General features: G+C 35.2%; 2 protein-coding genes and 1 pseudogene across 2 annotated transcripts; 1 reads left to right on the top strand and 2 right to left on the bottom strand.

Annotated features, from left to right (window-relative positions):
* Positions 1-6,532: 6,532 nt before the first annotated feature.
* Positions 6,533-8,293, bottom strand: LOC111204603 (annotated as a pseudogene).
* A 3,866-nt stretch (positions 8,294-12,159) lies between these two features.
* On the bottom strand, positions 12,160-13,857 carry LOC111204602 (c-Myc-binding protein homolog). Its single transcript, XM_022699704.2, has 6 exons — positions 13,696-13,857; positions 13,154-13,249; positions 12,985-13,057; positions 12,804-12,852; positions 12,591-12,714; positions 12,160-12,393 (listed from the first exon to the last, which is right to left on the bottom strand). Exons 2-6 carry the CDS (start codon positions 13,169-13,171, stop codon positions 12,289-12,291), a joined length of 369 nt encoding a protein of 122 aa, XP_022555425.1. The 5' UTR covers positions 13,172-13,249; positions 13,696-13,857; the 3' UTR covers positions 12,160-12,288.
* A 126-nt stretch (positions 13,858-13,983) lies between these two features.
* LOC111204601 (3',5'-nucleoside bisphosphate phosphatase) lies at positions 13,984-16,198 on the top strand. The gene is made up of 4 exons (XM_022699703.2): positions 13,984-14,339; positions 14,457-14,893; positions 15,363-15,532; positions 15,610-16,198. The coding sequence occupies exons 1-4, from the start codon at positions 14,052-14,054 to the stop codon at positions 16,020-16,022; spliced, it is 1,308 nt and encodes a 435-aa protein (XP_022555424.1). The 5' UTR covers positions 13,984-14,051; the 3' UTR covers positions 16,023-16,198.
* The last annotated feature ends 800 nt before the right edge of the window (positions 16,199-16,998 follow it).

The raw sequence follows: 16,998 nt of genomic DNA, 5'->3' as shown, positions 1-16,998 counted from the left end.
AAGAATAAGAAGTTAAAAACATGTAAATTCACAAGATATCAACTCCCCCACACTAGTCCTTTACTTGTCCTCAAGTAAACTTTCAAGTCCTAAGAAGAAAGAAGTTTGAAAAAAAAAAGGAGCTCATAGCCAAAAGACACACATCCTAACTCTTCTACAACATTCCAAATGATCATAGCAAACAATCATTGGTCATTCTTTTATCAGTCTAGCTTCTCAATGCCTATCAAACTCTTTTTATTTCTTTATACAAAGTGCAATGCTCATCAATCAACAAGTAACTTCAACCAATTCTCACATTCATTCACACACACACACACAAGGTGGATTCTCACAAATGGGCACATGATCTCAATCACTTGGCTTGGTAGATTAATGGTCTTTTATGAATGAAAAGAAAGGTTCAAATACAATCTTTTTAATGGTGGTAATCACTCAAGAACAAGGAGCATGATCATTATGCAAAATTTATCTAAGACTAGGAGCAATTCATGCATACATAGCTCATTCTCATCATTCTACTCTTCTTCCTAAGTGATTACAAATTCTACCCATCTTTTATATTTCAAAACCCAAGTATATACACTTCACTCACATTTCTCACCAAGTGAACTCTTTTTTTTTTTATATTATTATTTACATGATCAACCAACTAAGAACTTGACACTCTTTTTCTTTCCCCATTATGATCTTTCATTCATTTTTTTTTACTTTGGGGAATTCTAATTGACACACTTAAGAGTTTTTCTTCTTTTATTTTCTTGGTTCCTATTGGTTTTCTTTTCTTATTGACACTCTTTGATCTTTTTTTTTTTTTTTTTTCTTCTCTCAAACCCAAGATATAACAACTTAAAAACACACAAACTCACTCACCATCCTAGATGCTAGTTCAAATGAGGATCTTATGCTAGCAATAGATGAGAACAAACATATGTCGCTCCCAATACTCTCAAGATTTTGCACATAACAAGCTATCAATAAGAGACCTCACTCAACAAATCAATATTGGTTTCAAAGAATGGCAAGGGTTCAAGGGTAGGGGAGTGCCATTTGGGTTAATCAAAGGATAATACATGGAATAAGATAACCCAAATGTGTATGAAATCCATGATCAAGTATGCAAGTGCCCATATGCAAGAGAGATTAAATTCATTATGCCCAAGTTCAGTTTGTAATTGGTTTCAAGAACAATGTCAATATCATATGAGCAACATGTTTCAAAAAGAGTTTTCAAGGCTCAAGAGATGCTTGTAGATATGTTCTTTTCATGGCAATTTCAATCATGGCTCCCTATGCATAATTCAAAACACACAACTCTTTTTTTAATTTTTTTTTTTTTTTTTTTTTTTAAAAATTTTCTATGCAATGCAATGCATGAGACTCATGACAAGTAAACAAAACAAAACACAATGTGAGATAGTAGACTCTCCCCCAAACTTACTTCACACAGTCCCTTGTGTGAGAGTAAGCTCAAAGAAGAGATCTAAGATAAACATGAAAACTAAATATGTACAAGGTTGATTGACACTTACTTGGAGTTATTGGCTGGTTCAGAGGAGGGTAGACAGAGAAAGCATCGTCTTTTGACCTCTAGCGATTTTGATTGACCTTTGAAAGATAACAGGGACTGCCTCCCAAGTGCGCTTGTTTTAAATCTTTAAGCTTGACTGCAGAGCCTTTTCAGGCAAGAGGTGGCCCACAGAAGGCCTTATCGAGACAACCATGATCACCAGGATCATACTCGTCGTAGAACCATCCCCTGAATTCGTTCATCCTGATTTCCTCAAATGGTATCTTCCTTGGATCATCACGTTTAAGTTCTTTGGTGGAGAGAATACCAAAGTGATTCTGAAAGGGCTTTTCTACTGGAGACTCTTCTTCTTGTACCTCTTCGGAGGATTCTTTGATGTAATTCATTTGATTCTCCACAGACTCTTCACCCTTTGCTTCTTCCTTGGCTACAGGGATCACACGCGTTTCTTCTTCACTCAAGAGCTCGTTTATAAAAACCAAGCTCTCTTTTGTCTCCTCAACGCATTCAACAACCAAATTCTCATCACCCAGATCTTCAAGAGTGTTCTCAACAAAGCCTACTTCTTCTTCATCGATGTTTGCATAATGACTCATGAATGTCATAGTCTTGGTTTGTTCTTCAGATCTTATAATAAGATTCTCATCTACCATGCATTCAGAGAGTGATTTAGACTCGTATATAGGCTCTTCAGCTTCATGTTGAAAATCATCCTCAAGCTGAGCATCCTCTTCAAAATCACATTCCATGTATGTGGTATGTGCTTCATAAGTGTTGGCGTTGTGAAGAGGAGTGGCGCTTTCTTCTTGGTCTTCGATCATGTGAGAGATGTTGTTGTTGAAAGACTTCACATGTGCTACAACTCTATCCAACCTTGAGCTAAGAGCTTTGCCATTAGCATCTATCTTGTTAGAAAGAGAATCAAGTTGCCTTTCCATCTCAATCCTTCCCCTTTCTTGATTCTCCAACAACTTCTCAAGCATGTTGGTGATGTCTTCTTCATTTGAGTCTTGGGGGAAGTTATCTTCTTCTTCTTCATACTCTAAATCCCAAGGTTGGTGTCTCTCACCATATCTATATTGGTGTCCTTGACCAAAGTCTCCGTGTGGTTGATACTCCAATGAGGTGGTTGGTTCATAAGCTCTTTCACAAGATGTGGAGCTTCTAGATATCACCCTTTCTTGACTCTCTAAAATAGCCTTGAGCATTGATTCCAAGTCAAGAGACATGATCTTCCTCTCTTGTGGATGTATCTTGCAAAAGAGCAATCACTTGAAAGGGAATTAGTAACCAAACAAAGCAAAATAAAACATATGAAAATAAAACTTAGTCTCAAGAAAGTTTGAAATCCTAATGACAAATCTACTTAGTTCCCCGGCAACGGCGCCAAATTGATTACGCGTTTAAGCACACACCAATTAACCTAATGTGCCAACAATACCACAATCGAATGGTATGTCATTGTAGCATTTTAGGATCGAATCCACAGAGAACTAGAGACTTATAACACCAAGAATACACAAACCTTCCTAATCTAAGCAAACAAGAAGATAGATGATTTGTAACAAACTAATATCCTAGAAATATAAACAAGTGAATCCATGGGCTAAGGGAATTGACTTCAAGTAACTAAGATCCAATCTAGGTGACAAGCTTTCAATCAAAGTAATCTCTTAAGTCTAAACACAATTTTAGACAAGTCCTATGTCTAGGTAAATGTCCATTTGCTTAGAAATCATTAAACATCAAATGTCTTTGGCTTAATTCAATCAAGCAATCTTTAAGTTCAAGTTTAATAACTATCTAGCAATTTTAACATCAAGTGTCCTTGGCTAATCTCACTAGAGCTTAGTTGAGTTGATTCAAACACTTCATCTAATCATGTCTGATGAGAAGTGTTTAGAAATCAGGTTTAGAGTGATCAAGACTAAACAAGCATTAAAAATACTCAACAAGCAAGTTTATACAAGGATCTAATACAATAACACCATAGATCTTCACTAAGTTACTCTAATCTCCCTAACCCATGAATTCTTAAGGAAACTACTCACTAATCTCCATGAAAACACTTAATCTCATAATAGATTGAAGCATATTCAAGTAGATACAACAGAGAATAAAGATAAACAAGGATTAAACAAGCAAATTCAAGAGAATAAGAAGAAAAGAAACTAAAGATTCAAGCTTTCTCTCTCAAGAGTTCTTGTGTTCTTCAAAAAAATAGATAGATCCCCCATTATTGTCTGAAAAGTAGTCATATATTACTAAAACTCGAGCTGGGGTTGACCCATAAAAACAGATATTTTTCTCCGTAGTGACCATAAAAGGTCGCTACAAGAGGTCACTACGCCTGTAGCGACCAGGAATGCCCGCTACGTGTGGCCGCTAGGACACTTAGACGATTTTTTCGCATTCTTGAACTCATAGCGACCTCATTATGCCGCTACGGAAGACCGCTACAGAAAGCGCTTCAACTATAGCGGTCTCTCTAACCCGCTACATACTCCCGCTACGGTACTTAGGCGCCTCAGCTCTATCTTCTGTAGCGACCATCGTTTGCCGCTACGCCTGGCCGCTAGGAATGTCATACTGATATGTGTGTAGTATTTTGATCATAAATCCCTCAATACAGCTCCAAACGACTTGAAACCACCTCCATTGTAAAGCTAACTCAAATTCCAGTGTCTCCACAAATATTGAGCTTCAGAAGAGATCTTTAAGGCCTTCATCCGTGTTCATCTTTCACTCTTTGGACTCAAAATCCCTCCAATCGTCCTCTAACTCATCCATGTTGCTCTCCAACACCTGATATGTACAAATGCAATGATATGCAACCTAAATGTGCCTAGATGATACTCTAAATGACCAAACCATGCAAGAATAAGAAGTTAAAAACATGTAAATTCACAAGATATCAAGTATGAAGCTGGAAATAGGGCTGCACATTCCTTCAAGTGCCCTTAAAGTTAGATGTTATAGTCCGCTAAGAAGCCACAAGCATTAGATAGCTCAGTTGCAGATTCAGAAGCATATCCTCCTCAATTTTTTTATTATTATCAGACTTGGGTGTGATCCAAGCGCATATTTTAAAACTATCTGAGAAGTGATTTTGTCATCACTCTACTTTCCTAGATTTCTTCTCAGTGAAGATGGATGGAAGGGAAAACATCTTCGCCACAAAGCTCTCTTCTCTGTCGAAGTAGATGTCATACTCACACTGACGACAATTCGCAAACCTTCTTCTACACTGCCTTGTGGCTTTTATCTTTGAACTTGGATGCTATAATCGTCCAACTGAATATCAATCAAACAAAAAACATCACTCCCTTTTCATCAGAATTTAATGAACACAATTTTTAAAGGACTACCTTGTTAAAGAAAGGCAGACCTTGGAATTCTCTGATAAATTTCTCTTTAGTTAGTCAGAAAAATCTGCAATGTCAAACAAATTGATATCTTTCCTCAAGGCTAAAACCAATGCAAACTTAATCTGGTCCACCAGAAAATGGAGAATAAGGGAGGTTGAGTTTCAGTAACCTTAAGGTGAGTAAGCGGAGAGAAAAGAGAAACAGTTGACAAACTTTTTCTAAAAGTCAATTATAGATAGCTTTCCTTGTGAATGTTTCTTTTGCTCAGATCTTCTTCTCCAGATTCTATCTTCTTCTTCAACACCAGCAATGTGTTTCTGAGAAGAAGAGGATAAATCTCGGTGTCCAGAGTTCCATATCACATGATGATGGCTTTTGCAGAGATGGTGATGAAAACCTTGGGTCTTCAAAAACGTTACAGTGCCGATGAGCTTTAAAATCTCTTAGAAGCAAAAGATTTATCACAGTTTTTGGGGAAGAAGATAAGAATTTTACCGAAGCTTACATCTCTATTTATAGGTAAAGATTCGTAACCTCCGAGGAGAGCCAAGGTGTTGAATGTGAGTTAATGGAGGTGATGGTTTAATGCTGATAAGCTGATAGAACGGAAGCGTTACATTGCATACTGAACTTGATCGATATGACGGCGATGCGTCTTTACGATGAGAATGAGAATGGAGGATGAGAAGAGCCTAATGACATTTGGGCCGTTATAGACAAACACACAAAAAGCTCACCGAATGAATCAGATGAGAAAACTAAACCCAAATTTAAAAATTCCACGAGATGCAACTTCTGAAAGTTAAGCATATGATGCCATATGTCGCATTTTAAGATACCTTCTATTAAGGTGGTTTTACGGAAAACGAGAAAACTCAATTTTATTGTAATAGATGTAATAAAAGAAGAAAGAGAAAGTGGGATAGACAGAAAATAGAAGAAACATACATGGGGCGAGAGACGTTCAACAACAAGGTACTGATTCTACATGTGTCATGTTGTTAGTGGTGTAATATTTTGAAAAATAAATAAAAATTAATTCATTTTGGTAAAATGTCAATATTATAAACTGAGAGACTATGTTGAAGAATCCAAACGGTTGTTGATGCTCTCAACATCAGCTTAGAAACAACCTACTTCGTCTCGCTTATTGGTTATGTAACTTTCTATGCCCAAATCTATTAACTTTATATATATATATTTAAAATGTTCATTTCATGTATCATCTATTTCTGTTCTGAATACTATAAATTACTACTTTTAAAAAAATAACATATATATATATATATATATATATATATATATGAGTTAGTATAGTTTGGGTCCGAATCCTAGTACGGGTAAAAGCATAAAAGGCAAGAGCCTGGCTTTGAAGAACACGCTTGAATATCACCACCGTACTAAGTACTAACAGCAAACGCAAAGTCCAGGAATGGCCATGTTGTTCGTCACCTCTGCCATGCAGCATGGCCCATGCTTGGCAATCGAAGCGCCCTTATCACCGGAGTTTTAGGCTCCCTCATATTGCGAGGATGATTCCCTACCAAGGGGTATCCCGGTTTTTCTATTTTTGTGTGTTTAATCATTCTTAATTAGGTGATCATCAGATCAGTGAAAAACAAATTAGAGTTCGTGCCCGTAAGAAAAAATCCAATATAAAAAGTTAAAAACAAAGGGAAAAAAAAACGAATAGCTTAAAGTCTATTTTATGGGAATATTAAGCACAAGGTAAAGTGTTGACTCCTTTTGGATGTTATAATCTGCAAGCCTGTAACCATCCTCCAGTGGTCTACTTGCAAATATGATTCTCTGGTGGTCTAGTGCGATTCCTTCCTTGTCTTGAATCTTTGTCTTAAGACTGTAAACGGTGTCTGAGCTATCAACTTCTAAGGTAATGACTTTACCATAGAGTGTCTTCACAAATATTTGCGTTCCACCACTTAAACGATGGACGTGAAGGACTGACTCCTTCCAGATCTTGTTATCCACCAAACGGCCATCCTTGAGCTGTTTACCGGCAAAGAACAACATCTGCTGGTGCGGAGGGATTCCCTCTCTATCTTGGATCTTGGCCTTGATCATGTCAACTGTTTCTAAGCTTTCGACCTCAAGGGCTATGGTTTTTCCTGTGAGAGTCTTAACAAAGATTTACATAATTCCTCCTAACATGAGAACCATGTGAAAAGTGTTCTCGTTTTGGACATCGTAATCAGCCAAGGTACAGTCATCATCCTTCATAACACGTCCGGCAAAGACCAATCTCTGCTTTTCGATAGGAATTCCTTCCTTATCTTGTATCTTTGCATTGAGGTTGCCAATGGTGTCTGAGCTTTTGACCTCAAGAGTTATTCTGGTCTTGTCAAACATATTTACGAAGATTCGCATCCTAAATTTGAGAATCAAGTGGAGAGTTGACTCTTTCTGGATATTGTAACTAGCCAACGTACGGTCATCCTCAAGGCTTTTCCCGGCAAAAACAAGCCTCTGCTGGTAGTCAGGGATACCTTCCTTATCGTGTATCTTTCCCTTGACGTTGTCAATGGTGTCTGAGCTTTTGACTTCAAGCATTATGGCATTGCCTTCAAAAATATTTACGAAGATTCTCATACCTCTAAACCTGAGAATCATGTGGAGAGTTGAATTTTTTTTGGATATTGTAAATAGCCAAGGGACGGCATTCCTCAAGCATTTTGTCCCCAAAGACAAGCATCTGCTGGTATGTAGGGATTCCTTCCTTATCTTGTATCTTTTCTTTGACTTTGCAAGTGGTGTCTGAGCTTTCGACCTCAAGAGTTAAGGTCTTGCCTGTAAACATCTTAACAAAGATTTGCATCGACATCTAGGAACAATAAAAAGTACAATTCTCGTTAGCACACACGAAATCAAAAGTAAGTGCAGAACATTACAAGGGTTCTAACGAATATCAAGAAAGTCACCAAAGCAGAAAACAAAGAAAAATTAACGGATGAGTCAAAGATCTACGAAAAAAGATATACTTTGAGAGAAGAATTCACGAAAGATTTTCCGAGGGGGTGAGGTTCAATATACAACAGGGGTGATGTTCCTTATATAGGAAGAAAAACTTTTTGAGATAAATATGAATCTTTTAGCAAAAAAAATAGAAGAAGCTAACTATGAATCTTAAAATACAAACAATTTATTTAAAATTCAATCGTACATTAATCATAAATTTCAAATAGTGTAGAATCATTCCATTCCTCTTTTTAGTACACGTTAAACCTAACCCGTCTCAGCTGTGGACTTTAATAGTTCTGCTTTTAAATTTTCCACACCATTCAATTTTACTGAATGATACACTCTTTTCTAAGGTTGCTCTGGTGATTACTGCGTTTCATCATTGAGTACTTTATATCTTACTCTTTGCTTAATAACATATAATTATATAAAATATAAATATTGCTAATATATTATTCAACCACCGCTGCATTTGGTAGCTAACCGATCATAAATACCCACAAACACACACATTTTTAATCGTTGTACCAGTCATATAAATCTCTTATAATACTTAAAACCGTAACAACCGCATCCGCAGACGTCTGACATCCGGTGCAGTTACACCAAACCCTAAAATGTGTCCTATGCAACCCGGCTACATAGTAGCCGTCATCACTTTTTATGCTACCACAGCTGCCAAGAGCGTCCCCGTCTCGTCTTTCTTCTGGTATCTAAGGTGTTAATCGAGAAAGCCGGACGTTTATGCTAAGATGGCTCCGGATCTTGTTCTGAGTGAGGATCTTTGTGATTCTTTGGTCAGCTCTTGGTTGCCTCTGCTTGGATGGAGAAGCTTTTGGTGCAGGGTCGTCGGCTCTCATGTGGTCGAGAGTTTATACGTCCGACACTGGTGTCTGGAAGTTCGGCTATCTCTGTTACAATGTTTACGGCCATTCTTAGGGTGTTTTGATGCTACTGATGATTTAGTTTGTAGTTCTAGACTTCTAGTAAATATTTAAAAGAAAAACACAGTTTTCTCTGTTTTAGAGCAAAAGAAGTCTGAATCTGCTTGGGTTCTCAGGAAGAAATGTCCATAGAAACTTAGTAAATTGTCCCAAACTTTGTAGAGTCTGGAAGCAACGATAGTTTCGGACTCGTTTTGGTTGTAAACTAGATACGAGTAAACAACGTTTCTTCGTTCTAGTTTGAATACACATTTTAATGCTAAATATGTGGAGTTTTGGTTGTAAACTACAATTGTTGATCAATTAAAATGAAGTAGATGGTTGTTCGCGAATTCGCGGATATAAATATTGTAAAAACATATATATTACTCTCTCTGTTTCAAATTATATGATGTTTTAGAAGGTTTATGTTGTTTCGAAATATACGATGTTTTGAGATTTTAAGGTTAACTTTAATTTTATTGGAAACTGTTCAACCAATAAGATTTTACTGTCTTTTTTATAATTGGTTGAATGATTTTAAAATTATATCTTTAAAATGCTTTTTAGAAGAATGTAATTTATTTAATCTTTGTGCCAATAAAAGTAAGAGTTACATAGAATAATAAAAACTACTTATATTTTGAAACAAACAATTTTTTCTTAAACTACTTATAATATGAAACAAATAGAGAAATAAAAAAACATACCATCAATGAACCCAAAATTCATCTTAGAATTCTTTTCAATCATAATATTACCTTATTCAATATATTACCTTATTCATATATTACTTGACTTAGATGCAAAACATTTTTAAATCAAAGTTCTCACATGTTCCGTTAAATATTATCCTTCCGATCTTCAAAGCCGAATTATTTACAAAACATATATGAACATTATCAGAGATTAATAATTATTATAGATACAGCTATATTTTTATATGAATATGAAATCATTATATCAATTTCTATAAATTATTGTATATTCATTATTTTATGTAATATATAAATATAAAAAAATTGATCAATAATTATTACACTTTCTATAATTTTGAAAATTAGCTACCATTAATTATTAGAGAAATTTCCTAGGTTAGTTATTTTTAGTTAATTTTCACAAAAATAACATTCAATGAAGAAAATTACCAAAATACATTTTTACCCTTTGGTTAAGTAATCTAGACTTATTGCCTAATATATAGGAGAATATTTTTATTTTTATTAATGTTTTATAAACTCATATGAATTATTTAAAATTAAGATAAAATATTTTTGTAAGCCATGATAGATAATTTTATAAATGTTTTTAATTTTTTTTAGAAATCACTTATAAGACATTAATAATTATTATTATTCTTTAAATACGAATATAATGTTTATATAAGAATATGAAATCATTATATCGATTTTTATAAATTGTGTTATTATAATTATTTTATGTAGTATATAAATATAAAAAAATTAATCAAACATTATTACACTTTTGATAATTTTGACAATTAGTTACCATAAATTGTTATTTGTAATATCATTCAGACTATTTGTTAATTAGTTCTAAGCTTACTTTTTATTTTAGATCTAATTAAAATAATTAAAAATTGAATATCCCTCAACCAATCAAATTATAACAATTTTTCATTTAAGATTATTTAAGTGACTTATCATTTAATATATATGATGATATAGTTATTTTGGGGTGAACATGTAGGTTCACCAACCAATAGGATTTTGTTATTTCATATTTGATATCTTTTAGAAAAAAGACAAAATATTGTCAAAATATATTATGTTGTTTAAAATAAAAAGGTAAAAAATAAAAAATAAAATATTAGTAGTTACAAAAAAAAAAAATTTTAAAAATATATTTTAAACGTCATCAACAAAGCACTAAACTCTAAATCCTAAACTCTTGGGTAAACCTTAAACCCTTGGGTAAATTCTAAACCCTTGGATAAATCATAAACTTTAAATTAAAAACACTAAACACTAAAACACTAAATCTTAAAAACACTAAACCATTAATCATAACTCCTAAACCCTTGGATAAAAATAAAAAAAATATTAATAGTTACTTTACAAAAAAATATAATTTTTTTAAAATACTTTTAACGCCGTCAGCAAAGCACATTAAACCCATCAAAATACATTAAACTCTAAATAATAAATATTAAATCTTAAACACTAAACTCTAAATCCCAAATATCCAAGGCTTTAGGGGATAAGATTAAGGGTACATTGTTTTTAAGATTTAATATTTAGTGTTTTTGATTTTTTGATTTAGGGTTGATGATTTATCGAAGGGTTTAGGGTTTATCTAAGGATATAAGGATTTAGCTTTTTCTTGAACTACTACTATTTTTTATTTATTTTTTATTTATTTTAAAAATATAATATAACTCCACAATATATATATATATATATTTTTTAAAGATATCAAATATGAAACAATAAAATCACATTGGTTGGTCTCACCCCGTAGGGTAAATCCAAGAATAATTCTTGTTTATAACATTTTACAAATCTACTGATCGGTTCTCTTTGCTTTGATCTCATGCAAAAACTGAAATAATTTTTTTTTGACTATATATTTAAAACGGAAATAATCTTGATCTAAGAATTTTGAATATGTATTAGGGGTGGGCACTTCGGTTATTTTTTCGGTTCGGTTCGAGTTCGGTTCGGTTTGGTTAGTTCGGTTCTAGTATTTTTCTAACTGAAGTAAACCATAGTTAATTTGGTTCGGTTTGTGTTCGGTTCGGTTTATATTCGGTCCGGTTTGTATTCGGTTTGGTTTGTATTCGGTTCGGTTTGTTTTTTTGGATCGTTTTACTTAGATTCTCCTTCGTTTATTTTTTCTAAGAGAAATTATGTTTTACAACATAAATTATGTAAACATAAACTATATTTTATGTGAACTAAATTCAATATAAAACTGAAAGAAAAACTTTTAAGAAGTCACAAAAAATATATATAAGAATCAAAACAAATGAAAGTTAACGAAAATAAAATAAACAACATCATTAGTAATGTCTCTTATATCATTAAAATTAAAAAGCCTGCAATAAATGAAATATTTTAAATCAAATATTTTGATGATTACAGGTTAGAAGAATATATATTAATGAATAAAAAAAAAATATGTGGTTTAGTATTAGAATTTAAGTATATTAGTATTATTAATATTTTTAATATAAATAATTACAAAAACACATCGGTTTTTCAGTTTGTGTTGGAAAAATCTTCAACCAAATGGTTTGAAATAGACTTTGGTTCGTTTTGAATCGGTTTCGATTTGGTTGATTCGGTTCGGTTTTTTTGCCCACCCCTGGTGGATATTATTCAGTGGAACAATCAACAAGTCAGCTTAAATCAGCGATTTATTTTCCTGTCTTAGATGCGTATAGGCAAACAAAATGACACTCAATATGCTAACAGTAATGGAGATTGAAAATGTCGCAATGAGAATTACATATACAATAACGAACAATTTAGTGGTGAGGAGGAGCTACAAGGGCCGTGTGTTCGTCTTCAATGACGTCCCTCTCATCATCATCCTTCGAAGAGTTTCGGGAATGCAAGCTCTTCACTCCTAACTGCAACATTAACCACAAACAAAATGCGCCAAGTAGTTTCAGTGTATCACGGGTGACTCGATATGTAATATGATTATGGATGGTGAAGAAAGCTATTGTAAAGCCACAATAAGGAACTACATAAGAATGGAATCATGTGCTAATCAACTATAGATGGTTTAGCGATGAACTTTTAAATTCAAGTTAGGAAGTGATACCTCTCTCAACGTTTCTTGATGTTTAGCAAAAAGCTCATTGTACTTTATTTGAAGATCAGACTTCTCAGCTTGAAGCTTCTCGTAATCAGACACTGAAGGACCTCCTAGCTTTTGCTGGATGAATCTGAAAGGAAAACCAAAGAAGGATAATATACTAAGGGATTATGAATCATATATACCGGTTAGAAACAAAGTAAATGTCCAGGAACTTACTCTAAAGCAGAGGAAGGCTTGTCATTCTGCTCATACAAAGCAACCAGAACTACAATCCGCATTGTGTTCCAGAACATAGAGTAAAAATCAAAATATTATGTCAGAGACCAATCAAACTATTTGATAGAGAAACTGTCGCAGTAGGTTAAGTGATGGTGTAAGATAGAAAAAGAAACAATACCTTTGGTGAGAGAATCAAGAACTCCACTGGACTCTAAATACTTCCTGAAAGCTTCTTTCTTGGCTTCTTTCTCCTGATTCATGTAGAAACACAAAGTATATCAAGAAAGTAAGAGATAAAATAGTGAAGAAGCAAAATTGAGCTCAGGGACAAAAGGAGACATTGATACCTCTTTGAACCGCATCATCTCCTTGTTCTAAAATATACAACACAAACTTCGATTTTTTTATATTATCACAAGCATGGATGGACTTTTACTTAAATCCTGAAAAGATCAGAAACACAAAAGCTTTATCAATTCAAGATTATATCATCAAAAACAACGGCAGACATTGTTAAAACATTATATAAACTTGAGCCCAACTTAGACATGGCAGAAGCTATATTTCGTAGATAGGTCTCTTCACAACTTTAACTACCCAACAGACTGAGAAAACATAGATCTTCAGTTTAAAATTACGAACCAATTTAATAAATATACCACATGTCATCAGTTCCACTAAAACTCTTAAATTCCCACAATCGAGTAACATCAGACAGTATAAAATTACGAACCAATTTAATAAAAAAAATTCCAAGAAAATGAAGAAACAAATAGTTTCCAGAGATCTCAGTACATCTCCAGATCCAGTAATTTCTTTCGCACTTTCCATATATATATAACCCAAAATCAATCTATTCAAATAATGTCGGAGAAAAGTGGGGGTTTACCTTCTCCAAAGTGGTTGAGATCCAGAAAATTATGTCGGTCTGGTGCTTCGGTTGTGTTCTTCTTCTTAAGAAGTAAGAACCAAAGGTGGAAGTGTCTAAATTTCGTCACCAATCCTTTGAGTCTCTTCGTGTTGTGAGATTTGCGTTTTACATTAGTTACCCATTGTAATTTTTGTCAAAAATTAAATTTTAACATTTAACCCAAAAAAAATATAGATTGCGGTCCGGTCGTACCGGCCGGTCTGATGCGACTGTCTTCTTTCTCTTTTTTTTTCTTTCCCAATTTTCTTTTTAACATGTTTTCTTTTCTAGTTTCTCTCTGACGGTCGAACTCACGGCGGTTCCAAAATCCAAGCATGGAGAAGAAGAGAAACAACAAGAAGAAGGCGAAGCGCGGCGGTAGTAGCAAGAAGAAGGTGACCTCTGACCAATCAGAGGCTATAAAGTCGGTCACCGATTGGCTCTTCGTAGGCTCTTCTCCTTCTCCACCTCTCTCCTCTCCTCCCGATGACTTCGCCGTCACAATCAATAACGGTTCTCTGAGATGTGGAGAGAAACTGGTCTTCGAGCTTCACTCTCATTCAAATCGCAGCGATGGGTTTCTTTCTCCTTCGAAGCTCGTCCAAAGGGCTCATACCAATGGGGTTAGTTTCACACATCTTACAGTTTTTATTTTATTTTTCTGATTAACGTGGAGTATCCCGGGCCTATTGTGGGCCCTAAGCAATGATCTGATTTGCTTATGAATGTGAACAATGCAGGTGAAGGTTCTTTCTCTAACGGATCACGACACAATGGCTGGTATTCCAGAAGCAGTAGAAGCAGGGCGTAGATTCGGCATCAAGATCATCCCCGGTATCGAGATCAGCACATTGTTCTCTTCCAGAGAGTCCGGTTCCGAAGAACCGGTGCATATACTCGCGTACTATGGCGCTTCCGGTCCGGCGATGTACGATGAATTGGAAAACTTCTTGGCGAAGATAAGGGACGGGCGGTTTGTCCGTGGGAGAGAAATGGTGTCGAAACTGAATAAACTTAAGATACCTCTCAAATGGGAACACGTCACCAGGATTGCTGGCGAGGATGTTGCCCCCGGTAGGATGCACGTTGCTCGAGCCCTTCTTGAAGCTGGATACGTGGAGAATTTAAGACAGGCCTTCACTAAATATCTACATGATGATGGACCTGCTTATGCCACGTACGTGGTTCTGCTTCTTCCCTATGTTTGACCTGATTAATAATGAGTCCTTGCGCATTTGATTGTTTTTGAGAAGCCTCGTGTTGGTTTGGCTCATGATTGTACTTACGGTAGATAGTTTGTAGCTGTGTTGAATAATAATGTTCATCAGCTATGTTTGGGTCTGTTATCTAGGGATCTAACATGTTTGAAGGGAGTTTAGGCATGCTAGACTGGTCTAGAATCTTGTTTTCCGCACTACATTTATCCTTTTTAGTGTAGTTGTGTTGTGAACAAACGTGAATCAACTCAAAGTAAGCCCAAGAACTTAAGAGTGAAATCGTATTGAGGCAAATACCCGTTTTTAGGGTTTTGTATATTATTATGTGAACGAATAACTTTACAATCCTTTATACCCGTATTCAGGTGTAACAAGTTATTTTTGGTGGATTGAGTAATGAAGTTTACTCACGGACAACTATTTTCGCAGAGGGAGCGAGCCTAAGTCCGAGGAAGCAGTGAAACTTATATGCAAAACTGGTGGTGTAGCTGTTCTTGCACATCCGTGGGCGTTGAAGGACCACGTCAGTGTGATTCGGAGGTTGAAAGATGCTGGACTTCATGGAGTCGAGGTTTATAGGAGTGACGGAAAGCTAGAAGGTATCTTTCTTTCTCTCTCTCCGTCTCTATTTTATCTATCTATCTATTTACACTGAAGTTTCATGGTTATTGAACAGTGTTTAGCGAGCTGGCGGATACGTACAGTCTACTGAAGCTAGGAGGATCAGATTATCATGGTAAAGGCGGACGCAACGAATCAGAACTAGGGAGTGTAAACCTTCCTGTGAAGGCGTTGCAGGATTTTTTGAACCTTGGGCGTCCTATATGGTGTGAGGCCATTAAAGCAACCATGAGGACATTCCTTGAACAACCATCTGATTCAAACCTCTCCAATATCTTGAGGTTCGATAGGGCGAGGATTCTGAAAGGAAGCTCGTCTTGGTCCTGCGGTGGGGAGTTGATGGACCGTTGTTTAGCGATTTGGTTGACAAATGATGAGAGAGAAAACGACGAGTTTGAGGCTCTTAGATCGAAGCTCTCTTGTGTGTTAATCAGCTCAAAGGGATCGTGTGTCACCGTTGGTGCTTAAATACTCTAGTGAGATCTCTTTGTATGCAATGCCATGCCATGTGATGTTGTAGACAATCGAAATGACATGTTAGGCTCAGATTATGACAAACAGACTGATACGCGGTCGGATCATTTGGAAAAATGCAATGACCAATCATATCACTATTGCCAATGAAATGAACTCGTTCATGTCCTCTTTTTAGTACTAGTGGAATGAGTGTGCCTTACTGTTGCCAATAAACGTGTACATTCCTCGACACAGTACGAACATATGTTGTTTTGCAACGCAAGTCACATTTCTTTCAAGAAAATCGCTAACTTGTAATATGTGTACATTGTACTCTGTAAACCGAATGATTTTGCTAGCTAAAACAAGGAGTTTGATCCTCGGTACTTTTAAAATATGTTTCATTTGTGATACTTTTTTGTATTTATCTACACAAAGGTTCATATCTAATCCAGTAAACAAATGTCAAGTAGATTTATAATTCACGATTTGATTATATTAAATATTTTGACATATCTATATTTATACATCTATGCATTTCTATACATTGATGGTGGTGAGAAATGGACAAGAAATTGAGAAAAGAGAGATAATGTTGTGAAAGTAATAGAAAAATACATCTTTATTCGTAACTTAGAGGTTCTTTATATATAAGATTACACCGTCATAGATAAATGTAAAGATTACAAATCATAATCTCTTGGTTATGAGTCATCCACAATCTGGTTCATAACACTCCTCCTTGGATGCCATAACCATTTAGAACTTGAAATGTGCTTTAATGTTGCCTCATTAAAACCTTACCAGAAAACTCAATTGGGACAAAACCATGGTGAAGGAAAAAGAGTACAACACACATTACTCCCCCTGATTTGGACATTACTGAAGGTCCCTTGGACCTCTCCAATTTTCTGCAATCTGTGGGTGATGAAGATCTTGGGCAGAATATGCTTCGTCCTCGAACATGATAGTTGGTTCTTCTTTACCA

The sequence above is a fragment of the Brassica napus genome, chromosome C3 (genome assembly GCF_020379485.1).
Source record: "Brassica napus cultivar Da-Ae chromosome C3, Da-Ae, whole genome shotgun sequence".
In the NCBI taxonomy this organism is placed as follows: domain Eukaryota; kingdom Viridiplantae; phylum Streptophyta; class Magnoliopsida; order Brassicales; family Brassicaceae; genus Brassica; species Brassica napus.
Note: the sequence above shows the minus strand (reverse complement) of the source record. Positions and strands in the feature narration are given on the sequence as shown.